Genomic DNA, 20,349 nt, shown 5'->3' with positions numbered 1-20,349 from the left:
TCTCTCTCAGCTGCTGCACATCGTGTCTGAGGAGCCCAACATCCACCTTCACCTCCTCAATTTTACTCGTGAGAGAGGTCTGTCACATAGAAATAGCAGTCATTAACTGCTCATGAGCTACCTTAGGCGAGAGTTCGGCTTCTTCCTCGCTGGGAGGGTCTTGCTGTAGGTTCGGGTTGCCACGAGTCGCTGGGGCGCGCGAGTTGGATGGTGTCACGGCGCCATGTTGGCTTTCAGCTCTAGCATATTCTTTGAGCCTCTCCACCGCCGCTTGTGCCTTGCTTGGGCTCATCTTACTCCTGCGGGTGGTTCCCCTCCTCTTCTGCACCTGCCACTCTATTTTTGCAGCTGTTTTTTAATCAGGATGGAGCAGGATTCTGAACGGGACTCGGAGCTAAACTCAGAAGCGTGCGCTCATGCCGGAAGTTGGCCACGCCCCCCGGGCTTATGCTTTTTAATCAAAATGTGTACTAATGCCTCATGTAAGCATGCAACATAGGGGCCTGTATACTAATTATGGCACTGAGAAGCTATGTTAATTATGCTGAGAAGCAGTTATTAGATCAAAGTATAGCATGAGGTGGTGTGATCCAGGTTCATTCTTGTTTTTGGATACGTTGATGATATATTCAACCCAAAGTACATTAGTTGTACAACTCATTTATATGGTGATTAAGAGGTTTTCTGGGACCAATATATATCCACAGGATAGGTCATCAATATAAGATCAATGTGGGTTTGACACCCAGCATCCCCCCACGATAAGCTGTAAGTGGCAGTGCAGTTCTAGGAGTAAAAAGCTTATGGAACAGCGCCACACACTGTGTACAGTCCATTCTTGGGTACTGCAGCTGATACTTCCATTCACTTGAATAGGAGCTGGGCAGCAGTGCCTGAGTATGGCCACCACACAGTGTAGTGTTCCAGCTCCAGCTGCCGCTGATTACTTGGGTTCCTGGATGCCTACTGATCTCGTATAGATGACCTATCTTATGGATAGGTCACAAATATGTTAGTCCTGGAAATACCCTTTAAACTATATTAGTAAAAGTCTTGTATATTATTACCCCCCCCATATCCTCTCCATTCTTGGCATTCCCCGTCAAAATTCCTTCAATTTCTCCACCCCCTTCTTGTCCATTTCCCTGCATCCTAAAGAGTCCCCATTATCAGTAAAGGTTATATGGAGGGTTATATATTGGCAGCATAAGGAGAGTAAAGTAGAGAAAGGAAGGAACTACTTGTGAGAGAACTCTGAGGCACAGCCATGGCTCCTGGTTTACTCTGCTGCATCCTCCTGCTGCTGTTCTTTCAAAGCAATGGTGAGACCCATGAATAATTTCTATTTTGCCTTTTTATTCTTCTTCACTCAGTTCTAAAAAATTTATTTAATTTCCCATTTTAGAGTAATTGTTTCATTGAAATGGCCTTCCTTGGTTAAATGACCATGTTAGAAAAACTTGAAGGACATTTTGTATTCATTTACATCTAGGCTAGGGCTTCATGGAGGATCCCTGTTTGACAAATTTGCCATTGGCAATATTTAACATTTTTTGCCTGTGGGACTACAGTACATGTACAGTAGCAAGTGTATCACTATGCATGGTCTGAAGGAGGCAGCTTACTGTAGAAAGGAGCCACATACAAAATGTCTATGTCTATGGACACAGCTCCATAAGGGCTTCCTACATGGAGATCAATGTGTGTGGCTCACCCATACGTCCAATATCCACTGTAGTCTTCATCTGCCGAGTAATATACATGTAACTTGCATCCAAGTCCTACTCGGCTTGACAACCACAGAAAATATCACATCATTTGGACTCAAACAGCGTAGTATAATGCAAGCAAGTCAACTGACCACTCACTCTCAGTAGTCCACGATAGGATAAATTCTATTCATTCAAAGTTGCAATAGTCCATTTTATTATTTTAGTAACTTACCACTTATAGTCCATCAAAGTCATATGAGATTGCTGAAGTTTCCCTCCTCAAGGGGCTTACCAAACAACGTTTTGGGGTGCCACAACCTCTTCCTCATGGGCAATGGCCGAGTCCACCTCTAACTTTCCCCATGCACTTGGTGTACCCTTGTAAGATATACAATATCAAAAGGCACCTTCTTTACAATGTTTGCAAGATGTTATATATCATACATATCACTTGGGGACATTGATAGGTTATGCAGATCAGTTATTTAGAATCATTTTCATTGCTTCTACTGTAAATGAAATACATTATGGAAGATAGCATTACCTTTACAGGCATTATAAGAATACACTAAAACTACAGCTTTCATTTAACCCTTTCATCTCCAACGTCACAAGCCAGTAAACCTCTCTTTGTCATAGGCGTTTGTTTCTTTTAACCCTTCATCCTCAGAGTGACCTCCTCAGCTATTTGCCACCATAGTACATTCACATTTTGTGCTGCTATGCTCAAAAGATGCTATACCATACAACGCTTAATTTTTTTTCTAGACATGGCAAGCGAGCAGGCAATTATTGGGATTGAACCGTTCCTCCCTAATAATTGCCTGCTTATATATATATCCACAGGATAGGTCATCAATATAAGATCAATGGAGCCTCCAGTGGAGGTGAAGAGCTGCATTTAAATATGCTGTATGGAAGAGCAGTACACCCAAAGAGTAAGGCCTCTTTCACACGGGCGTCCCGGATTTACGTTGGATGCGTCGCGTGTGCATTGCGGGAAACCCGCGCGAGTGCACACGCAATTTCAGTCACTTTTGACTGCGATTGCATTACGTTGTTCAGTTTTCATCATGCGGGTGCAATGCCTTTTGCATGCGTGTGATAAAAAACTGAATGTGCTACCCAGACCCGAACTTCTTCACAGAAGTTCGGGTTTGGGTTAGGTGTTCTGTAGATTTTTATTATTTTCCCTTATAACCATGTTATAAGGAAAAATAATACAGTGAATTTACTTTAAAGGGGTCCGGGGTTGCTCATCACTATCATCTCCTAGCAACCATGCGTGAAAATCGCACCACATCCGCAGTTGCTTGCGGATGCTTGCAATTTTCCTGCAGACCCAATCATTTCTATGGGGCCTGCGTTGCGTGAAAAGCGCAGAATATAAAACATGCTGAGATTTTCACGCGTGAAAATCACCACTCATCTGCACAGCCCAATTGAAGTAAATGGGTCTGGATTCAGTGCGGGTGTAATGCGTTCACCTCACTTATTGCACCCGTGCGTAAAACTTGCTCGTGTGAAAGGGCCTAAGCGTTTTGCTTGTTCATCGGGTGATCGGCAGCACATTTGCACAGGCAGATCATCTGGACTGATAATATCTGCCTGACATAATTGCTTATGCTCAATCTACATCCATTAACCTTTACAGGTCTAGATGTCTGGCCCAAGTAGGTTTATAACTTTTCTACTACATTTTTACTTTTAATGTGTAGATCACATTTTTATTGCAAGTAAAAAATAAAAATTAACCGGTCACAGTAATTTTTTGTCACTACAGTATGATGATGCATAATCTATCAATGTTCGTAAATGCTATGTTTGATATGTGTTTGAAAATTTTATATACGTTGTAAACAAGGTGTGGACACTTTTAACCCTCTTCGGTGCACTGCGATTTTTCGTTTTTGCATTTTCATTTTTCACATACCCTTATGAGGGCTTATTTTTGGTGAGACAGGTCGTACTTTCAAATGACACCATTTATGTTTCATATGATGTAGTGGGAAGCTGGAAAAAAATTCCCAATGATGTGCAATTGAAAAAAAAAACACAATTCTGCCACAGTTTTTGTTTTTACAGTGTTCCCTATATGGTAAAACTGACATGTGCCCTTTATTCTCTGGGTCAGTGAGATTACAATGATTCAACTTTAATGCAGTTTTTCTTGTATACAAAAAAAAAAAAACTTTTGAAAAAATTACTTTTTCTTTTCATCACCATATTCTTAACCTTTTTCGCTTTTTATTGTCATTCTACGCAGCTGTACGGGGGCTAATTTTTTGCAGGGTGAGCTATAGTTTTTATTAATATCATTTTGGAGTGTGTATGGCTTTTTGATCACTTTTCATACAATTTTTGGGGGGAGTTGAACCCATGAAAAAAATGGTCATTTAGATTTTTTGTGTTAAGCTGTTATACCATATCAGAAGAATATTTTATACTTTAATAGTATGGGCATTTTTTACAAGACAATGTAGACATTTTATTTTAAATATTGGGAAAGGGGGTCATGTAAATTTGTATATTTTTCTAGGTGACAATAATAAGCAACAATTAGGCTACTTTCACACTAGCGTTCATAGGTCCGTTCGTGAGCTCCGTTTGAAGGAGCTCACGAGCGGACCCGAACGCCTCCGTCCAGCCCTGATGCAGTCTGAATGGATGCGGATCCGCTCAGACTGCATCAGTCTGGCGGCGCTCAGCCTCCGCTCTGCTCGCCTCCGCACGGACAGGCGGACAGCTGAACACTGCTTGCAGCGTTCAGCTGTCCGCCTGGCCGTGCGGATCCGTTCAGACTTACAATGTAAGTCAATGGGAACGGATCCGCTCGAAGATGTCACCATATGGCTCAATCTTCAAGCGGATCCGTCCCCCATTGACTTTACATTGAAAGTCTGAACGGATCCGCTCAGGCTACTTTCACACTTAGAATTTTTTCTAAGTTATTAATGCAGACGGATCCGTACTGAACGGAGCCTCCGTCTGCATTAATATGATCGGATCCGTTCAAAACGGATCCGATCGAACGCTAGTGTGAAAGTAGCCTTACATTGCTTTTACAATACATTACATTTAATTGCTAATGCAATTCAATGCAGATTTCCTATGTTCTTAGTGGCAGGGGCAGGGCTCTATAGGAACTACAGCTCTAAAAGCCCAAGTTTCTTCAGAGAGACTAGGGCTTTCAGAGCGAAGCAAAGTCTCCCCCAATTACCATGTTCCTGGGAGCTCCTGAGAAGAGCTGCTTCAGATACCATGGTCACAATTGACCACAGCATCTGAAGGGTTAAATGTCTGCAATCGGTGTTATCGCCAATCGCAGACATTAGCCCCGGGTGTCAGCTCTTTAAAACAGCAGAAACCCAGTGGCTATGGTCACCCTTGTGCTCACGAGCGAACATTTTTAAAGATCAGACTTCCTCTCTAAATGTACAGCGGAGGTCTGGAAAAGGTTAATATTGTATATTGTGACCAATTTTGCAAGGGTATACTGGCTGCATGTGGAGAGTAAGGCGAACTTGGTGATCTTGCAGCCATAAAAATAAATAGGGTCACAGCGTGACCAACATGTTTGCCATAACCGCAACCCCAGAATCACCAAAAATCCAGCAGGGTTGAATATTTTGCAATTTTGGGGTCGTAATCGCTGCAAATGTGAGACTTGCGTTGGGGCCCTCTTTTATTTCTATGGCTGCAGTGCTACACTGCAATCCCTGGTCACACAACACCTGTTGCGCACAAGATCGCCATGTAGCCCCAGCCTTATAACTGTCAGGCAAGATTACTACAAGCTCTTATTCCCAATAATAGACCCATGTAAATGTGCTACCGATCACCCGATGAATGAGTATCAGGTGAAATGATCTTTGCTGCCCAGAAACAACTAACCACATGAGGATGAACAATGGCCAAAGCGATCTCTTGTCCCCACACAATTATCAATTCAGAATTGCCTGCTCACAACATTTAGTATATTAGCCCTCCAAATCAGTGAAAATATGAGCGAAAAAGGTTAATAAAGCCTAACTTTATCTGTCTTATTTGTATGTAAATATCTTTTTCTTCCATATACAGCTGAGCACTATTTGACGGTACGTCCTGGGAATACAGTGGTGTCTGTGGGATCCTCAATACAACTGAACTGCTCAATCAATTGTCCTTTGGGTAACGTAGAGTGGAAAGGGCTTGACAATGCTGATAATGGACAATATAGTGCTCCTGGATACAGTGTCCAGACCTTAAAAAATATAAGTATCCCCATGGAAGGCACCAGGATCTGTGTGGGGTCCTGTCCTGGCAGCTCCAAGCGTTACCAGAAAACAGTGCAACTCGATGTATATGGTATGTACCAATATATAATATGGATGATACATACATAGGATGCTCAAGTGCTATTGTGACGTAACAGTTATCTATTCAGGAATTACTAAAAGGAATTACTTAACATGTATAGCTTGGAAGAAAGACGAGACAGAGGGGATATGATAGAAACTTTTAAATACATAAAGGGAATCAACAAGGTAAAAGAGGAGAGAATATTTAAAGAGGACCTTTCACTAGAATAAAACATCTAAACTAACTATACAGCCAATCGCAGCGCTCAGCTCATAGCCTGAGAGTTTTTTTTCTCTCGGGCTATGAGCCGAGCGCTGCGATTGGCCAGCGTTACAGCATGGGAGAAGGAGACGCCGGCAGGTTCCCCTGGGTGGAGCCTAACTATGAAGATACTGGAGGCTATTACGGGAGAACGGAGCGGCGCCCAGGTATAACAGTAAGTGCAGGGGGGTCCCTGGGCGCCGCTCTACATGCCTGTATAGTTAGTTTAGATGTTTTATTCTAGTGAAAGGTCCTCTTTAAAAGAAGAAAAACTGCTACAAGAGGACACAGTCTTAAATTAGAGGGGCAAAGGTTTAAGAGTAATATCGGGAAGTATTACTTTACTGAGAGAGTAGTGGATGCATGGAATAGCCTTCCTGCAGAAGTGGTAGCTGCAAATACAGTGAAGGAGTTTAAGCATGCATGGGATAGGCATAAGGCCATCCTTCATATAAGATAGGGCCAGGGGCTATCTATAGTACTTAGTATATTGGGCAGATTAGATGGGCCAAATGGTTCTTATCTGCCGACACATTCTATGTTTCTAAATAGGTACCAATCTAATCAACCTGCTCACTATTTTGCAGCTTTACCAAAAACGTTGCTCCTAAGCAACACCATGAAAAATGGCGTCCGTTATCTGAACTGCCTAGTAGAGCGTGTGTATCCTCTACCTGACATCATCTGCTACAGAGGACCCAAAATATTGGGAGAACCGATTGACACAAATGAGATTCCTGATGTGGATGACCTACATAATGTAACATGGAGCTGGGAAATCCCTGAGGAGGACTGGATTCCAGGGACCTTATACAGATGTGAGGCACAAGTGTCTCTAATGAATGAAGTGTTGACAAGAGAAGGAACCTTGTATATATCAAGCAAAGGTATAAATGCTCAAAATGGAAACACACTGTGCACTTAGGGTATCTTTTTTTCCCCGGGAGTAGCCGGAATACCAATTCAATCCATACACTCCCCTCAAAAATTTCACCTCACGGTAAAATTTAGTTTATGCTCTTCACCTCTGCGATACAGTGGTATATATCTTTGCGAGCATTTCTATTCCACTTTACCACCCGTTCTTTGTCCCTTTGTAGGACGTTATCCTATTATGCGGCACGTTGTTCACACATCAGTTATGAAGCCAGACATTTTGAGTCCGTTTTTTTTAGGTGCAGGCAATGAGAAAGCAAACTTTTTAGGGCAAACTGCAGGTTAGTAAAAAAAAAATAAGCTCCCTATCCTAAACAGTCTCCAATCCATGGCGCCCCTCTGTCCTCTCCACAAGGCTGCAGCTATGACCTAATGTTTTGACTGCAGCAGTGACGTGGAATCAGTGGTCTCATGTCGTATACCACTGAGGACAGTGGATATGGGCAAGTCGCTGGATCGGAGGTTGCTCAGAAAGGTGAGTTTAACCTGCTTTCATTATTTTAACAGCTCCCATGCAGTTTGCTCTCCAAAAATGTGAAGTTGGACAACCGCTTTAAGGTCCATACACATGGGCAGATTATCTTAACGATTATTAGGAATGATCATTAATACACGCCTTTGTTCCCGATAATTGCCCCATGTAAATGTGTCTCCTGTCACCCGACAAATGAGAAAAATGCTAGTTCGACAGCTGATCCTTCATGGGGCAAATAATTGTTTGTCAGCAGCACATTGTCCTGTATTAACAGGGATGTGCTTCTGATAAACATGAAACTGTATGGGCATGAATGATTGTAGTAATGATTGAGGGGATCATTGTTGTATGTAAATGCAGCTAAATGAGCGGGTAATGATCTGGAGAGACCATTCATACAAATGTTTGTTTGCACTCATTGCCCAATGATATTGGCACCTGTAAGGTCCCTATTTACATGGGCTGATACAAGGAGCAATGGCACTTTCTGCCAAAATATCAAAAGCACCACATAATAGAGCTGGTGCGGATGCCCTGGCCTACTGACACCACCGGGCATGTGGTATGTTATACATGTCAAAGCTATCATTAGTTTACACATCCCATGTGTGCGTTGCATCAAAGCTTAAAGGCTATGGACACCTTTAGAGGCAATATTTTTTAATTATTTTTTCAATTTCAATTTCCAAAAGTTTTTCTGATACAGCTTTCACTTTGAGTGCATTTGCAAGCTAGCAGGCCTTTTGTTTTAGGGTCCACATCCATATTTCTGGCTCCACATCTATTCTGCAATTTAGCAGAATGGGTGCGGACCCATTCATTTCAATGGGGCCCAAAAGTAGCGGAATACCTCTTTATCTGTTCATGGTCTATCATCTAATACTAAATATTTTTATTTCTAGTAGAGACCACCAGTGCAGTCCCGGCTTCTTCCATCTCCCAAATCACATCTACCCCATCATGGAAGCCTGAGACACCTTATGTGACAACCACCACTAGCACATCTCCAAATCCTCATACCATCCAGGGGAGTACTACAACTGTAAGTCACCCGTGGACCATTTCTGGAGAATATACAAGGAATGCTACAATCAGTAGAGTCACCATCCAGAGCACACGGCCTGCTCCATCAACGGCTCCTGCCAAACCCACTGACATAGGTAAGTACACAGATTAAACCTTAATCTCCCAACACTACCTTTATATCAGACTGATGCAGGGCAAGTTCACATCATCGTTTAGCTTTTCATGTGCTGTCCGCATCTTTTGTGGCCCCATTCTGCGGAACGGATGCGGACCCAATCATACAGTAGTATGAATGAGCCCTTATTCTGAGCATCAGTTATGTTCAGTCCTAATCAGTTGTCACTTCTGTCAGAGATCAGTTCTGATGTGTGATGGGAACTATCAGAAACAACCACGCTCAAAATAACAGATCTTTATTTTTTATTTTTATTATTATTAATTTTTCTGTTCTTCTGACAGATCAGAAGAACAGAAAGCTAAACAGTGATGTGAACTCGGCCTAGGAGCTCTGCTACTCAGTTTTGCAGGTAGTTTATTTCATACACATTGATGTACAATCCAGAACTGTGTAATTCCTTAGTATATAAAACAAAAATGATTTATTTATTAATCTGTCATGAAAAAAGACCTGCTCATATAGGTTTTAGTACTTTATTTTATTTACAGTCCCAGAAACATATGTATTCTAATCAATTTACAGACATTTCTTCGGCCTCATGCACACGACCGTAGTTCTGGTCCACATCCGAGCCGCAGCTTTTGCGGCTCGGGTGCGGACCCATTCACTTCAATGGGGCCACAAAAGATGCGGACAGCACCTCCGTGTGCTGTCCGCATCCGTTGCTCCGTTCCGTGACCCCACAAAAAAATATAACATGTCCTATTCTTGCCCGTTTTGCGGACAAGAATAGGCATTTCTATAATAGGCTGCCCGTTCCGTTCCGCAAAATGCGGAAGGCACATGGGCGGCTTCCGTTTTTTGCGGATGCGCAATTTGCGGACGGCAAAAAACTGACCGGTCGTGTGCATGAGGCCTTCCTAATATCCTGGCCTATCACATGGTTATGGAAAATGATTTGTACCCTAAGAAGACTACAACATTATTACAGTTATAGGGGATAAATGCATGACTGGTGGAGGTCAGACCGCAGGGAACCCCACAATCATATGATGGGGGGTCCCCTGTGTGGATGCAATGGTGGTCACACATGCGTACTACTGCTCCACTGACTGAGACTTATGGAGATAGCAGCCCCTGACAGCACTGAAGCTTGCTCTTGTCTTTGGCACTGTCTCCAGATTTAATAGACGTGAAGAGAGGCCATCCCGTTGTCAGCGTTTAGAGATTTACTGAAATACACAGTCAGGACTGCTGTGCTGTGCCAACGTAATGGAGAGGACTCCTGTGCGCATGCACAGCAGATCTGACAATGTATTTCAATGCATCTCTGAGCGCTGACAGTAATCTGGACTCCTTACTGCTCCTGTATAACACTGCAGATAACAGTCCAAGGTCATGGTGACAAACAGCTTCTGTCTATTAGTATGAATGTAATGACTTGTGAGCTCGGAGAGACATCCAGTATCAGTGTGTTCTTCGATGAGCAGTTATGGAGCAATGGTCCCATCTACTGCTCTTGAACAGAGGCCCTCTGCTGTGTGTGTCAGCCCCTGGATAGGGTACCGGAAGTTATATAATACATTCAGAAAATAGAAGTACAAGCTTAGTTACACCTTAGCTATTGTACATGAGTTATATATTTAACCCTTTCAAGACCCTAAGATTTTCCGTTTTATTTTTTAACTCCCTGCCTTCCTGGAACCAAAACATTTTTATTTTTCTGTTCACATAGCAGTACGAGTTGTTTTTATTTTATTTTTTTGCGGGACAAGTTGTACTTTCTAATGGCAGCACTTACTACTGCATACAATGTAGTGGGAAGGTGGAAAAAAATTCTGACACAATTTTATGGGTTGTTTTTACGGTGTTCCCTATGAACTAAACCTGACCTGTTACCTTCATTCTTCAGATCAGTATGATTACAGCGATATCACATTTTTCTTGTGTTTTAATACTAAAATAAAAACTTTGGGGAAAAAAATTATATTTTCTTTGCATTGTTATATTCTGATGCACATAACTTTTTTTTTTTATATTACAGCTATGGAGTTGAATGAGGGCTCATTTTTTGCAGTCATCTTTAGTTTTTATTGATAAGATAGATAGATATGAGAGATAGATATGACTTAGATAGATAGATATGAGATTGATAGATAGATATGAGATTATTATTTTTTTGCAGACTGTACGCGGAACCATTCATTTCAATGGGTCCGCAAAAAAAAAAAAAACGGAAGTTACTCCGTGTGTATTCCATTTCCATATATCTGTATTTCCGTTCTGCAAAAAAAATAGAACATGTCCTTTTATTGTCCGCATAACGGACAAGGATAGTACTGTTCTATTAGGGGCCAGCTGTTCCGTTCCGCAAAATAAAAAATGCACACGGACGTCATCTGTATTTTTTGCGGATCCGTATTTTGCGGATCGCAAAATACATACGGTCGTGTAAATGAGCCTTTAGACTGATGCATGATACACTGACGTTATATAGAGGCCGGCGCCACCGCCAGCGTGCTTATTATGACCCCCACTGTCTGCAAAAAATGCCACAAAACTGCCATAAAAACACAGGTGCCAAATTTATGTGGGTAGGGACCCTATGGATCATTTTCTTCAGTAGCAGGATTGTGCTACGAAAATCACCAATGACTGGTGTGAAACATGTCATATTGTTAGACATTATCTATCGTCTCATACGAAATATTTTCATTTCTAGTAGAGACCACCAGTGCAGTCCCGGCTTCTTCCATCTCCCAAATCACATCTACCCCATCATGGAAGCCTGAGACACCTTATGTGACAACCACTACTAGCACATCTCCAAATCCTCATACCATACAGGGGAGTACTACAACTGTAAGTTCCCCGTGGACCATTCCTGGAGAATATACAAGGAATGCTACAATCAGTAGAGTCACCATCCAGAGCACACGGCCTGCTCCATCAACGGCTCCTGCCAAACCCACTGACATAGGTAAGTACACACTACCTTTATATCAGACTGACGTAGGGTTCCTACACACATGAATTTGGCACTGGCATTTTTTACCACTAAAAATCGTCAGAATAAGTGCTCGTTCACACGAACGTGTGAAGCCCATACTGTGGACCACAAATTGCGGCCCGCAATGCACAGGCACCTTTCGTGGGGCAGGCGCATGGGGATCGCAGACCCATTCACTTGAATGGGTCCGCGATCCCTCCGTTACGCAAAAAGATAGAGCATGTTCAATCTTTTTGTGGTGCGGAGGCATGTATAGAAATAGAAAAGTCTCCAAAGTGTTGTGTGACACTGATATAGAAGGCAGCCAGAAGATGCGCAAAATCTAAGTTTAAACTAACTATTAAAAGTGTTAGTAAATTCTCCTCAGTAGGTCTACACATCTTCACTGAACTCATAAAGTCTATATGAAAACCATACAGGGTTGGACTGGTCCACAGGATGTCCATAGAATAAAGAGGCCCAGTGACAACATGGTCTCTGAGGATCGACATATCACAGAGGGGCATATTACTTTTTAAGTTACAGAATTAAGCTAAACCAACAAAACCTGTACAACTTACAATACAAAAACCAGTGAACACAAACTTGATTTGTATAGTACATGGATGGGCCATCAGAATTATCCAGTGTAGTGTAGTACACCAGTATTGAGTGTAAAGTAGCCCGTGCTACCTGTGAATAGTGATATGGGAGATATCAGTCTCAGAAATAGTTATGCAGTCATGGTTCGCAAGTCTGATCCTGGCATATCCAGCGAATGCCTCATCGGCCCTGGCTTCATGCGTAGGATCCCGCTGGGGCTGAATTGAAAGCCATGACTGTATGTCTACTACTGAGATCTGGAAAAGTGACAACTTAGAGTGTGAAATCTTTACAAATCTACTAACATCCTATGTAATAGTATGGTGGCAGTGTTGATGACAGGTTTGCTTTAAGTAATTAGATGCAATGGAAAGGTCTCTAAAGATGCCATCATTTATTTTGCAGATGTCCTTTATCTTACGTGGACAATTCTTCCAGCTATAGGTGTGGTTGGGAGCTTTGTACTTTCTCTACAAATCTATAGACATCTGAACAAGAAAGGATTCTTTGAACCCAATCATATGGAATTTTCAAAAGTCAAAGAAGACATCCAATCCCAAGGAAGCTTGCAGGCAGTACTATCTTATGATAGATCAACCAAGAAGGAGTTTTCCATGTGCTAATTGATTTTTGCTGTCAGAAAACCTATAGAGGTCTACTGATCCAAACTGTGATTAACCTAAGGTACGGGCAGCAACTACTGAGACGAATAATTTTATTTGACGTGAATGTAAAATACTTGTAATATAAAGAATATATATTTATATATAAGAATGTCCATATATTAGTATAGACTCCTTATTTCATGTAAAATAGACACAGGAAAGTCCCCTCTGGACATCAGGGACATGGGATGTGGTATCCTCTCTGGGCATTAGGACATGGGACATGGTATCCTCTCTGGGAATTAGGACATGGGATGTGGTATCCTCTCTGGGCATTAGGACATGGTACCCTCTCTAGGCATTAGGACATGGGATGTGGTATCCCCTCTGGGCATTAGGACATGGGACGTGGTATCCTCTCTGGGAATTAGGACATGGGATGTGGTATCCCCTCTGGGCATTAGGACATGGTACCCTCTCTAGGCATTAGGACATGGGATGTGGTATCCTCTGTGGGCATTAGGACATGGGATGTGGTATCCTCTCTGAGCATTAGGACATGGGATGTGGTATCCCCTCTGGGCATTAGGAAATGGGACGTGGTATCCTCTCTAGGCATTAAGACATGGGCTGTCGTATCCCCTGTGGGCATGGAATGTTGTATCCTGGAATTGGAGAAGCACAAATAGCCCGTAAAGTTGTCATGGTTGACCTGGATTGATATCTGACCAAAAACATAGAGTTTGTATGTTCTATTCATGTTTGCGTGTGTTTTACTGAATGCACCAGATTATTTCAGCGATCAAAAAACTGACTGATAGGTTAGGTTCTGTTTACATCTGCTTTGGAGACACCATTTTGAATCTTCATTGCAGGATTCCATCATATTTGCAAAAAAAAATAAAAAATTGTATACCATGCAGCATTACTTTTTCCAGGGAAATGGGGCCTGTTAGTATCAGTCTTGTGAAGGATCCATTACATCTTGAATTACATCTTTCTCGTGTGCATGTTAGATAGGAATTCAGTTGTGACTGACTAAATAATGTGAGTTGATCCGGTCTGTATACATTACTATGGAATATGTTGCTACTCTAAAAATAAAGTGAAAAATCTAACTTATTTACTAGTGCTATTACTACTAAACTAATACTGTTTTATCTGTTTTCTCCAATATTCCTCATTAAAGGGGTTGTCCAGCCGTTACTATTGATGACCTATTGTCATCAATACCGCCAGAGCAGTAGCATGAAGCTCCTGGTACCCATGTAACAGAGCAATCCCCTAGCGTGTCCGTTAGTATTGCCAGTGTCTTCTCATGTGGCAGTGGAGTCTTGGGGCACATAATATCAGTGAATTCTCATTTCTCCTATTCATTCTACAGAAATAAGTGTTTGAAAAAAAGTCATAATTCACTGAAATGTCACACAACACATTTTGATTGCCTGAAAAAATAAAAAAGACATACTGATTTCACTTTACTCATGTGCTGAAGTTGCTTTGCTAACTTGTTGTGAACCCTAATCGGAAGCACCCACCGCGTTGGGCTTGAGTGCCACGCAATTCATTGCATATCAGTCCTATCTGGTAATTATGGAGGAAGCATTGACCAGTATGTCCAGGACATTGTGTAACTAGTCCTACTGCAAGATAACACCCGTCCACATACTGTCCGTGCTACACAACGTGCTCTTCAGGATATCCTGCAGCTCCCTGGCCAACTCAATTCCTGGATCTTCACCACTTCAAGAATGTCTGGGACTGGATGGGAACTTGGATCTCCCATGTACAGCAGCCAACAACCTCCTTGGCTGAACTACGGGTACAAGTTGAAAGTGCTTGGAATGAAATACCACAGAAAGATATCCAGCATCTGTATGAGGCCTCATGCACACGACCGTTGTGTGCATCCGTGGCCGTTGTGCCGTTTTCTGTTTTTTTCGCGGACCCATTGACTTTCAATGGGTCCGTGGAAAAATCGGAAAATGCACCGTTTTGCAGCCGAGGCCGTGATCCGTGTATCCTGTCCGTCAAAAAAATATGACCTGTCCTATTTTTTTGACGGACAACGGTTCACGGACCCATTCAAGTCAATGGGTCCGTGAAAGAACACGGATGCACACAAGATTGGCATCCGTGTCCGTGATCCGTGGCCGTAGGTTGCTTTCATACAGACGGATCCAAAGATCCGTCTGCATAAAAGCTTTTTCTGATCTAAGTTTTCACTTCGTGAAAACTCATTTCCGACAGTATATTCGAACACAGAAGCGTTCCCATGGTGATGGGGACGCTTCTAGTTAGAATACACTACAAACTTTGTACAAGACTGCCCCTTGCTGCCTGGCACCACCCGATCTCTTACAGGGGGATATCATAGCACAATTAACCCCTTCAGGTGCGGCACCTAAAGGGGTTAATTGTACTATCATATTCTCCTGTAAGAGATCAGGGCTGCCAGGCAGCAGGGGGCAGACCCAGTTTGAATATCGTTGGTGGCACAGTGTGCGCCCACCATCGCCCCCCCCCTTCCTCCCTCTATAGTTAAAAATCGTTGGTGGCACAGTGTGTGCCCACCATCGCCCCCCCCTTCCTCCCTCTATAGTTAAAAATCGTTGGTGGCACAGTGTGCACCCACCATTGGCCCCCCCCTCTCTCTATAGTAGTAACAACCATTGGTGGCAGTGTGCGGCCTCCCATCCCCCCCCGATCATTGGTGGCAGCGGAGTTCCGATCGGAGTCCCAGTTTAATCGCTGGGGCTCCGATCGGTAACCATTGCAACCAGGAAGCTACTGCAGCCCTGGTTGCCATGGTTACTTAGCAATAGTACAACAGTAGAAGATTCATACTTACCTGCTTGCTGCTGCGATGTCTGTGACCGGCCGGGAGCTCCTCCTACTGGTAAGTGACAGTTCTTTAGCAATGCACCGCACAGACCTTTCACTTACCAGTAGGTGGAGCTCCCGGCCGGTCACAGACATCGCAGCAGCAAGCAGGTAAGTATGAATCTTCTACAATTGTACTATTGCTAAGTAACCATGGCAACCAGGGATGCAGTAGCTTCCTGGTTGCCATGGTTACCGATCGGAGCCCCAGCGATTAAACTGGGACTCCGATCGGAACTCCGCTGCCACCAATGAGGGGGGGGGGGGGGAATGGGAGGCCGCACACTGCCACCAATGGTTGTTACTACTATAGAGAGAGGGGGGCCGATGGTGGGCGCACACTGTGCCACCAACGATTTTTAACTATGGAGGGAGGAAGGGGGGGGGGCGATGGTGGGCGCACACTGTGCCACCAACGATTTTTAACTATAGAGGGAGGAAGGGGGGGGCGATGGTGGGCGCACACTGTGCCACCAACGATATTCAAACTGGGGAGGGGGGGGTCTGCCCCCTGCTGCCTGGCAGCCCTGATCTCTTACAGGAGAATATGATAGTACAATTAACCCCTTTATGTGCCGCATCTGAAGGGGTTAATTGTGCTATCATATCCCCCTGTAAGAGATCGGGTGGTGCCAGGCAGCAGGGGGCAGTCTTGTACCAAGTTTGCAGTGTATTCTAACCTGAAGCGTCCCCATCACCATGGGAACGCCTCTGTGTTAGAATATACTGTCGGAAATGAGTTTCACGATGTAGCTCATATCCGACAGTATATTCTAACGTAGAGGCGTTCCCATGGTGATGGGGACGCTTCAAGTTATGTTCGGGTGTCCGCCTGGCCGTGCGGAGGCAAGCGGATCCGTCCAGACTTATAATGTAAGTCAATGGAGACGGATCCGTTTGAAGATGACACACTGTGGCTCAATTTTCAAACGGATCCATCCCCATTGACTTGCATTGTAATTCAGGACGGATCCGTTTGGCTCCGCACGGCCAGGCGGACGCCAAAACGACTTTTTTTTCATGTCCGTGGATCCTCCAAAAATCAAGGAAGACCCACGGACGAAAAAACGGTCACGGATCACGGACCCACGGACCCCATTTTTGCGGACCGTGAAAAAAAACTGTCGTGTGCATGAGGCCTGACTGTTAGGCCTCTTTCACACTACAGTATGTTGAATTCAGTGTTTTGCGGTCCGTTTTTCACGGATCCGTTGTTCCGTTTTTTGCTTCCGTTGTGGTTCCGTTTCCGTTCCGTTTTTCCGTTCCGTTTTTCCGTATGGCATATACAGTATACAGTAATTACATAGAAAAAATTGGGCTGGGCATAACATTTTCAATTGATGGTTCCGCAAAAAACGGAACGGATACGGAAGACATACGGATGCATTTCCGTATGTGTTCCGTTTTTTTGCGGACCCATTGACTTGAATGGAGCCACGGACCGTGATTTGCGGCCAAATATAGGACATGTTCTATCTTTTCAACGGAACTGAAAAACGGAAATACGGAAACGGAATGCATACGGAACACATTCCGTTTTTTTGCGGAACCATTGAAATGAATGGTTCCGTATACGGAACGCAAAAAACGGACCGCAAAACGGAAAAAAAAAACGGTAGTGTGAAAGAGGCCTTACCATGTCAGAGTGGCAGCCTCTATCACATTAATATGACCCTGCCTCAACATATTCCTGATGCAGAACCTAAAATAAACGATGCACCATCCACCTTAGTTGTGTGATCATTGACACCCCTAGCAGTTTATACTCTGTAAATCTCAGCTCAATCGCATTAAACTTATTAGATACTTCTTTTTATTTTCCTGTAGTACATACTTAAGAAAATGTATACAGTTATACATGTGATCATTCAATAGCTTATACCATAGACTGCAATAGTATAGTATTGCACTCTGTTGAATTTTCAGACTTCCTATTAAGCTCTGCAGCAGGCTTTTAAAGGTTTTCCCAATTTTAATGTGTTTTTTTCTTAATTACCCACACACCCAGGTAGACTTGTCAAGGGAAGCATACTTACTTGCTCCCAAATGCTTGGTTCTGACTCTGTGGGTCCACCGCTGTCTTCACTGTGCTTCGGTGCCCACATGAAAACTTCATCACATATTGGGCAGACTAGATGGGCCAAATGGTTCTTATCTGCCGACACATTCTATGTGTCCCGCTGCACTAAATGACTGGCTGCTGCGGTGACATATGCCCAAGTGGCATGTCACTGCATTAACGTTTACTTGTGCTTGGGGGACACATCACCGCTGTGGCGCATGTGGCTCCCATCTGTCCGGGCAGTTAACATGTGAGGACAGAAGTGCAGTGAAGACAGCTGTTGACCCCTGGAGCTAGAACCAAGCATCTAGGAGCATGTAAGTTTCCCTTGACAGGTACCACTGAGTTGGAGGATATTTTAAAAAAGCACAATGAAGTTTGAAAACCCCTTAAATAGACCTTCACAAGCTCCTAGGAGGTCATAGCAGCTGAGCAACACCCTGCAATTTTGCTGCATACAGGGGCGTAACTACAATAGTGGCAGACCATGCGACTGCTATGGGACCCAGGGCAAGAGGGGGCCCAGTCTTAGTTGGGATTATCACCTCTTCTACTGTAGGTGAAAACTTGGTCAGGACTCTACCCTCTAAAGGAACAACTTTTAGCAAATGAGGCAGTTGAAAAATGGACCAAGGGTCATCGAAAAGGGTTTAGGTGGAAACCCTTCTGTCCTGTGTGGGGGGCTTGGTTTGATCCTTGGTATGGGGCCCTTACTTCTCCATGTGCGCCACTGGCTGCATATGTGCCAATCAGAAACCAAAGGGTCTTCTGACTAGTTTCTCGGATGCTGTAATCAGTATCGACTATTGCATCTGATGGGTTAAATGACTGAGGTTGGAGTTATATATGATCCCAGTCATTGTCGGTGGGTGTTAGCTGTATTACACAGCCAGTACAAGCTGCGTATGGAGCAGGCTCAGCTCATACAAGCCAACTCCATACAGACCTCCTGTATCGGTCATGTATATTTACATGGAGTGGTCGAGAAGAGTTTAAAGGGACACTTCCATCAAAATTTTTGTATCGTATATTGACTTATATATGAATACTGTATGTTTTTTGTTTTTAATTGGGTGGATGGTTTTGTGAATTTAATTTATTAAAGCAATTCCATGTACTGTACTTTCTGCCTTGACTGTTCCTCTTTTTTTGGACTTTTGGCATGGCAAAAAACCTTGCTCAACTTTCTCAGTGAGACCATTCCGTCAGACCATAGAGAACCCCCAGTGGATTGTCTCAATTAGAGCTTCAAACATCACACTCATCAATTAAATGCCCTTCTGTGGTCATCTTTATCTAGGCCTATCAAGAGAACAATAGAGTTGTCATACTATTATCTATGTTCTAAGCTTATTATCATTCTGTTGTCTGAACTTCCATGCTTGCCCTCTGCTTAATTACTGAGGTGAACCTGTGCCACCTGCCCGACCTCGGCTTGTCTTTTGACCATGATTTCCTCTTTGTGCCTCGTACTGGTGTCTCTTAACCCATCTAGGTCTGCTGTCACTGAATGGAGACTACTTCAAGAAGTATAAGGCTGGGTTCACACGGGCATTGCGGGAAAATGCGCGATTTTTCTTTGCTAGTGCAAAGCGTTTTAATGCGTTTTGCACGCGCGTGAGAAAAATCAGCATGTTTGGTACCCAGACCCGAACCCGGACTTCTGCACAGAAGTTCGGGTTTGGGATCGGTGTTGTGCAGATTTTATTATTTTCCCATGGTGATGGACCATGTGATGAGCGCAGTGACGTCACCAAAGGTCCTTTTCCTCCCAGGTCCTCAAAGAAGAAGAAGAAAGAAGACGAGCCGGGCAGCACGAACAAGTGGGTGAGGTGAGTTTAATTTTTTATTTATTTTTTTAACCTCTCCATCCTTAATTTACTTAGCATTCTGTATTCAGAATGCTATTATTTTCCCTTATAACCATGTTATAAGGGAAAATAATAAAGATCGGGTCTCCATCCCGATCGTCACCTAGCAACCATGCGTGAAAATCGCACCGCATCCGCACTTGCTTGCGATTGTCGCGCGGCCCCTTTCACTTCTATGGGGCCTGCATTGCGTAAAAATTGCACAATATAGAACACGCTGCGATTTTCACGCAACACACAAGTGATGCGTGAAAATCACCGCTCATGTGCACAGCCCCATAGAAATGAATGGGTCAGGATTCAGTGCGGGTGCAATGCGTTCACCTCACGCATTGCACCCGAGCAGAAAACACGCCCGTGTGAAAGAAGCCTTAGACTGGTAGTCCCCCTGCAGTGAAGACCAGATACCTGTCTAGGCGTGGAAGGGTGAAAACCAGGGAGGTCACTAAGCAAACACCTTTGTAAGT

At 43.5% G+C, this 20,349-nt stretch overlaps 1 protein-coding gene across 4 annotated transcripts; it reads left to right on the top strand.

The window, feature by feature from the left end:
- Nucleotides 1-1,200: 1,200 nt before the first annotated feature.
- On the top strand, nucleotides 1,201-14,547 carry MADCAM1 (mucosal vascular addressin cell adhesion molecule 1). 4 transcript variants are annotated; one of them, XM_044284518.1, is made up of 6 exons: nucleotides 1,201-1,322; nucleotides 5,793-6,059; nucleotides 6,902-7,201; nucleotides 8,631-8,885; nucleotides 11,592-11,849; nucleotides 12,867-14,547. In XM_044284518.1, exons 1-6 carry the CDS (start codon nucleotides 1,268-1,270, stop codon nucleotides 13,082-13,084), a joined length of 1,353 nt encoding a protein of 450 aa, XP_044140453.1. In that variant the 5' UTR covers nucleotides 1,201-1,267; the 3' UTR covers nucleotides 13,085-14,547. The 4 variants fall into 4 exon arrangements, with proteins under 4 accessions (XP_044140453.1, XP_044140444.1, XP_044140435.1 ...); XM_044284509.1 differs by having other exon boundaries at nucleotides 8,628-8,885; nucleotides 11,595-11,849; XM_044284500.1 differs by having other exon boundaries at nucleotides 8,628-8,885.
- The last annotated feature ends 5,802 nt before the right edge of the window (nucleotides 14,548-20,349 follow it).

The sequence above is a fragment of the Bufo gargarizans genome, chromosome 1 (genome assembly GCF_014858855.1).
Source record: "Bufo gargarizans isolate SCDJY-AF-19 chromosome 1, ASM1485885v1, whole genome shotgun sequence".
Taxonomy (NCBI): Eukaryota; Metazoa; Chordata; class Amphibia; order Anura; family Bufonidae; genus Bufo; species Bufo gargarizans.
Note: the sequence above shows the minus strand (reverse complement) of the source record. Positions and strands in the feature narration are given on the sequence as shown.

Bases quoted from the DNA above. Each gene is read 5' to 3' on its own strand.
- MADCAM1 (XM_044284500.1), top strand. From the start codon at position 1,268: ATGGCTCCTGGTTTACTCTGCTGCATCCTCCTGCTGCTGTTCTTTCAA. The intron at 6,060-6,901 runs GTATGTACCAAT...ACTATTTTGCAG, and splicing joins AGTGCAACTCGATGTATATG to CTTTACCAAAAACGTTGCTC. The intron at 7,202-8,627 runs GTATAAATGCTC...TTTTATTTCTAG, and splicing joins CTTGTATATATCAAGCAAAG to TAGAGACCACCAGTGCAGTC.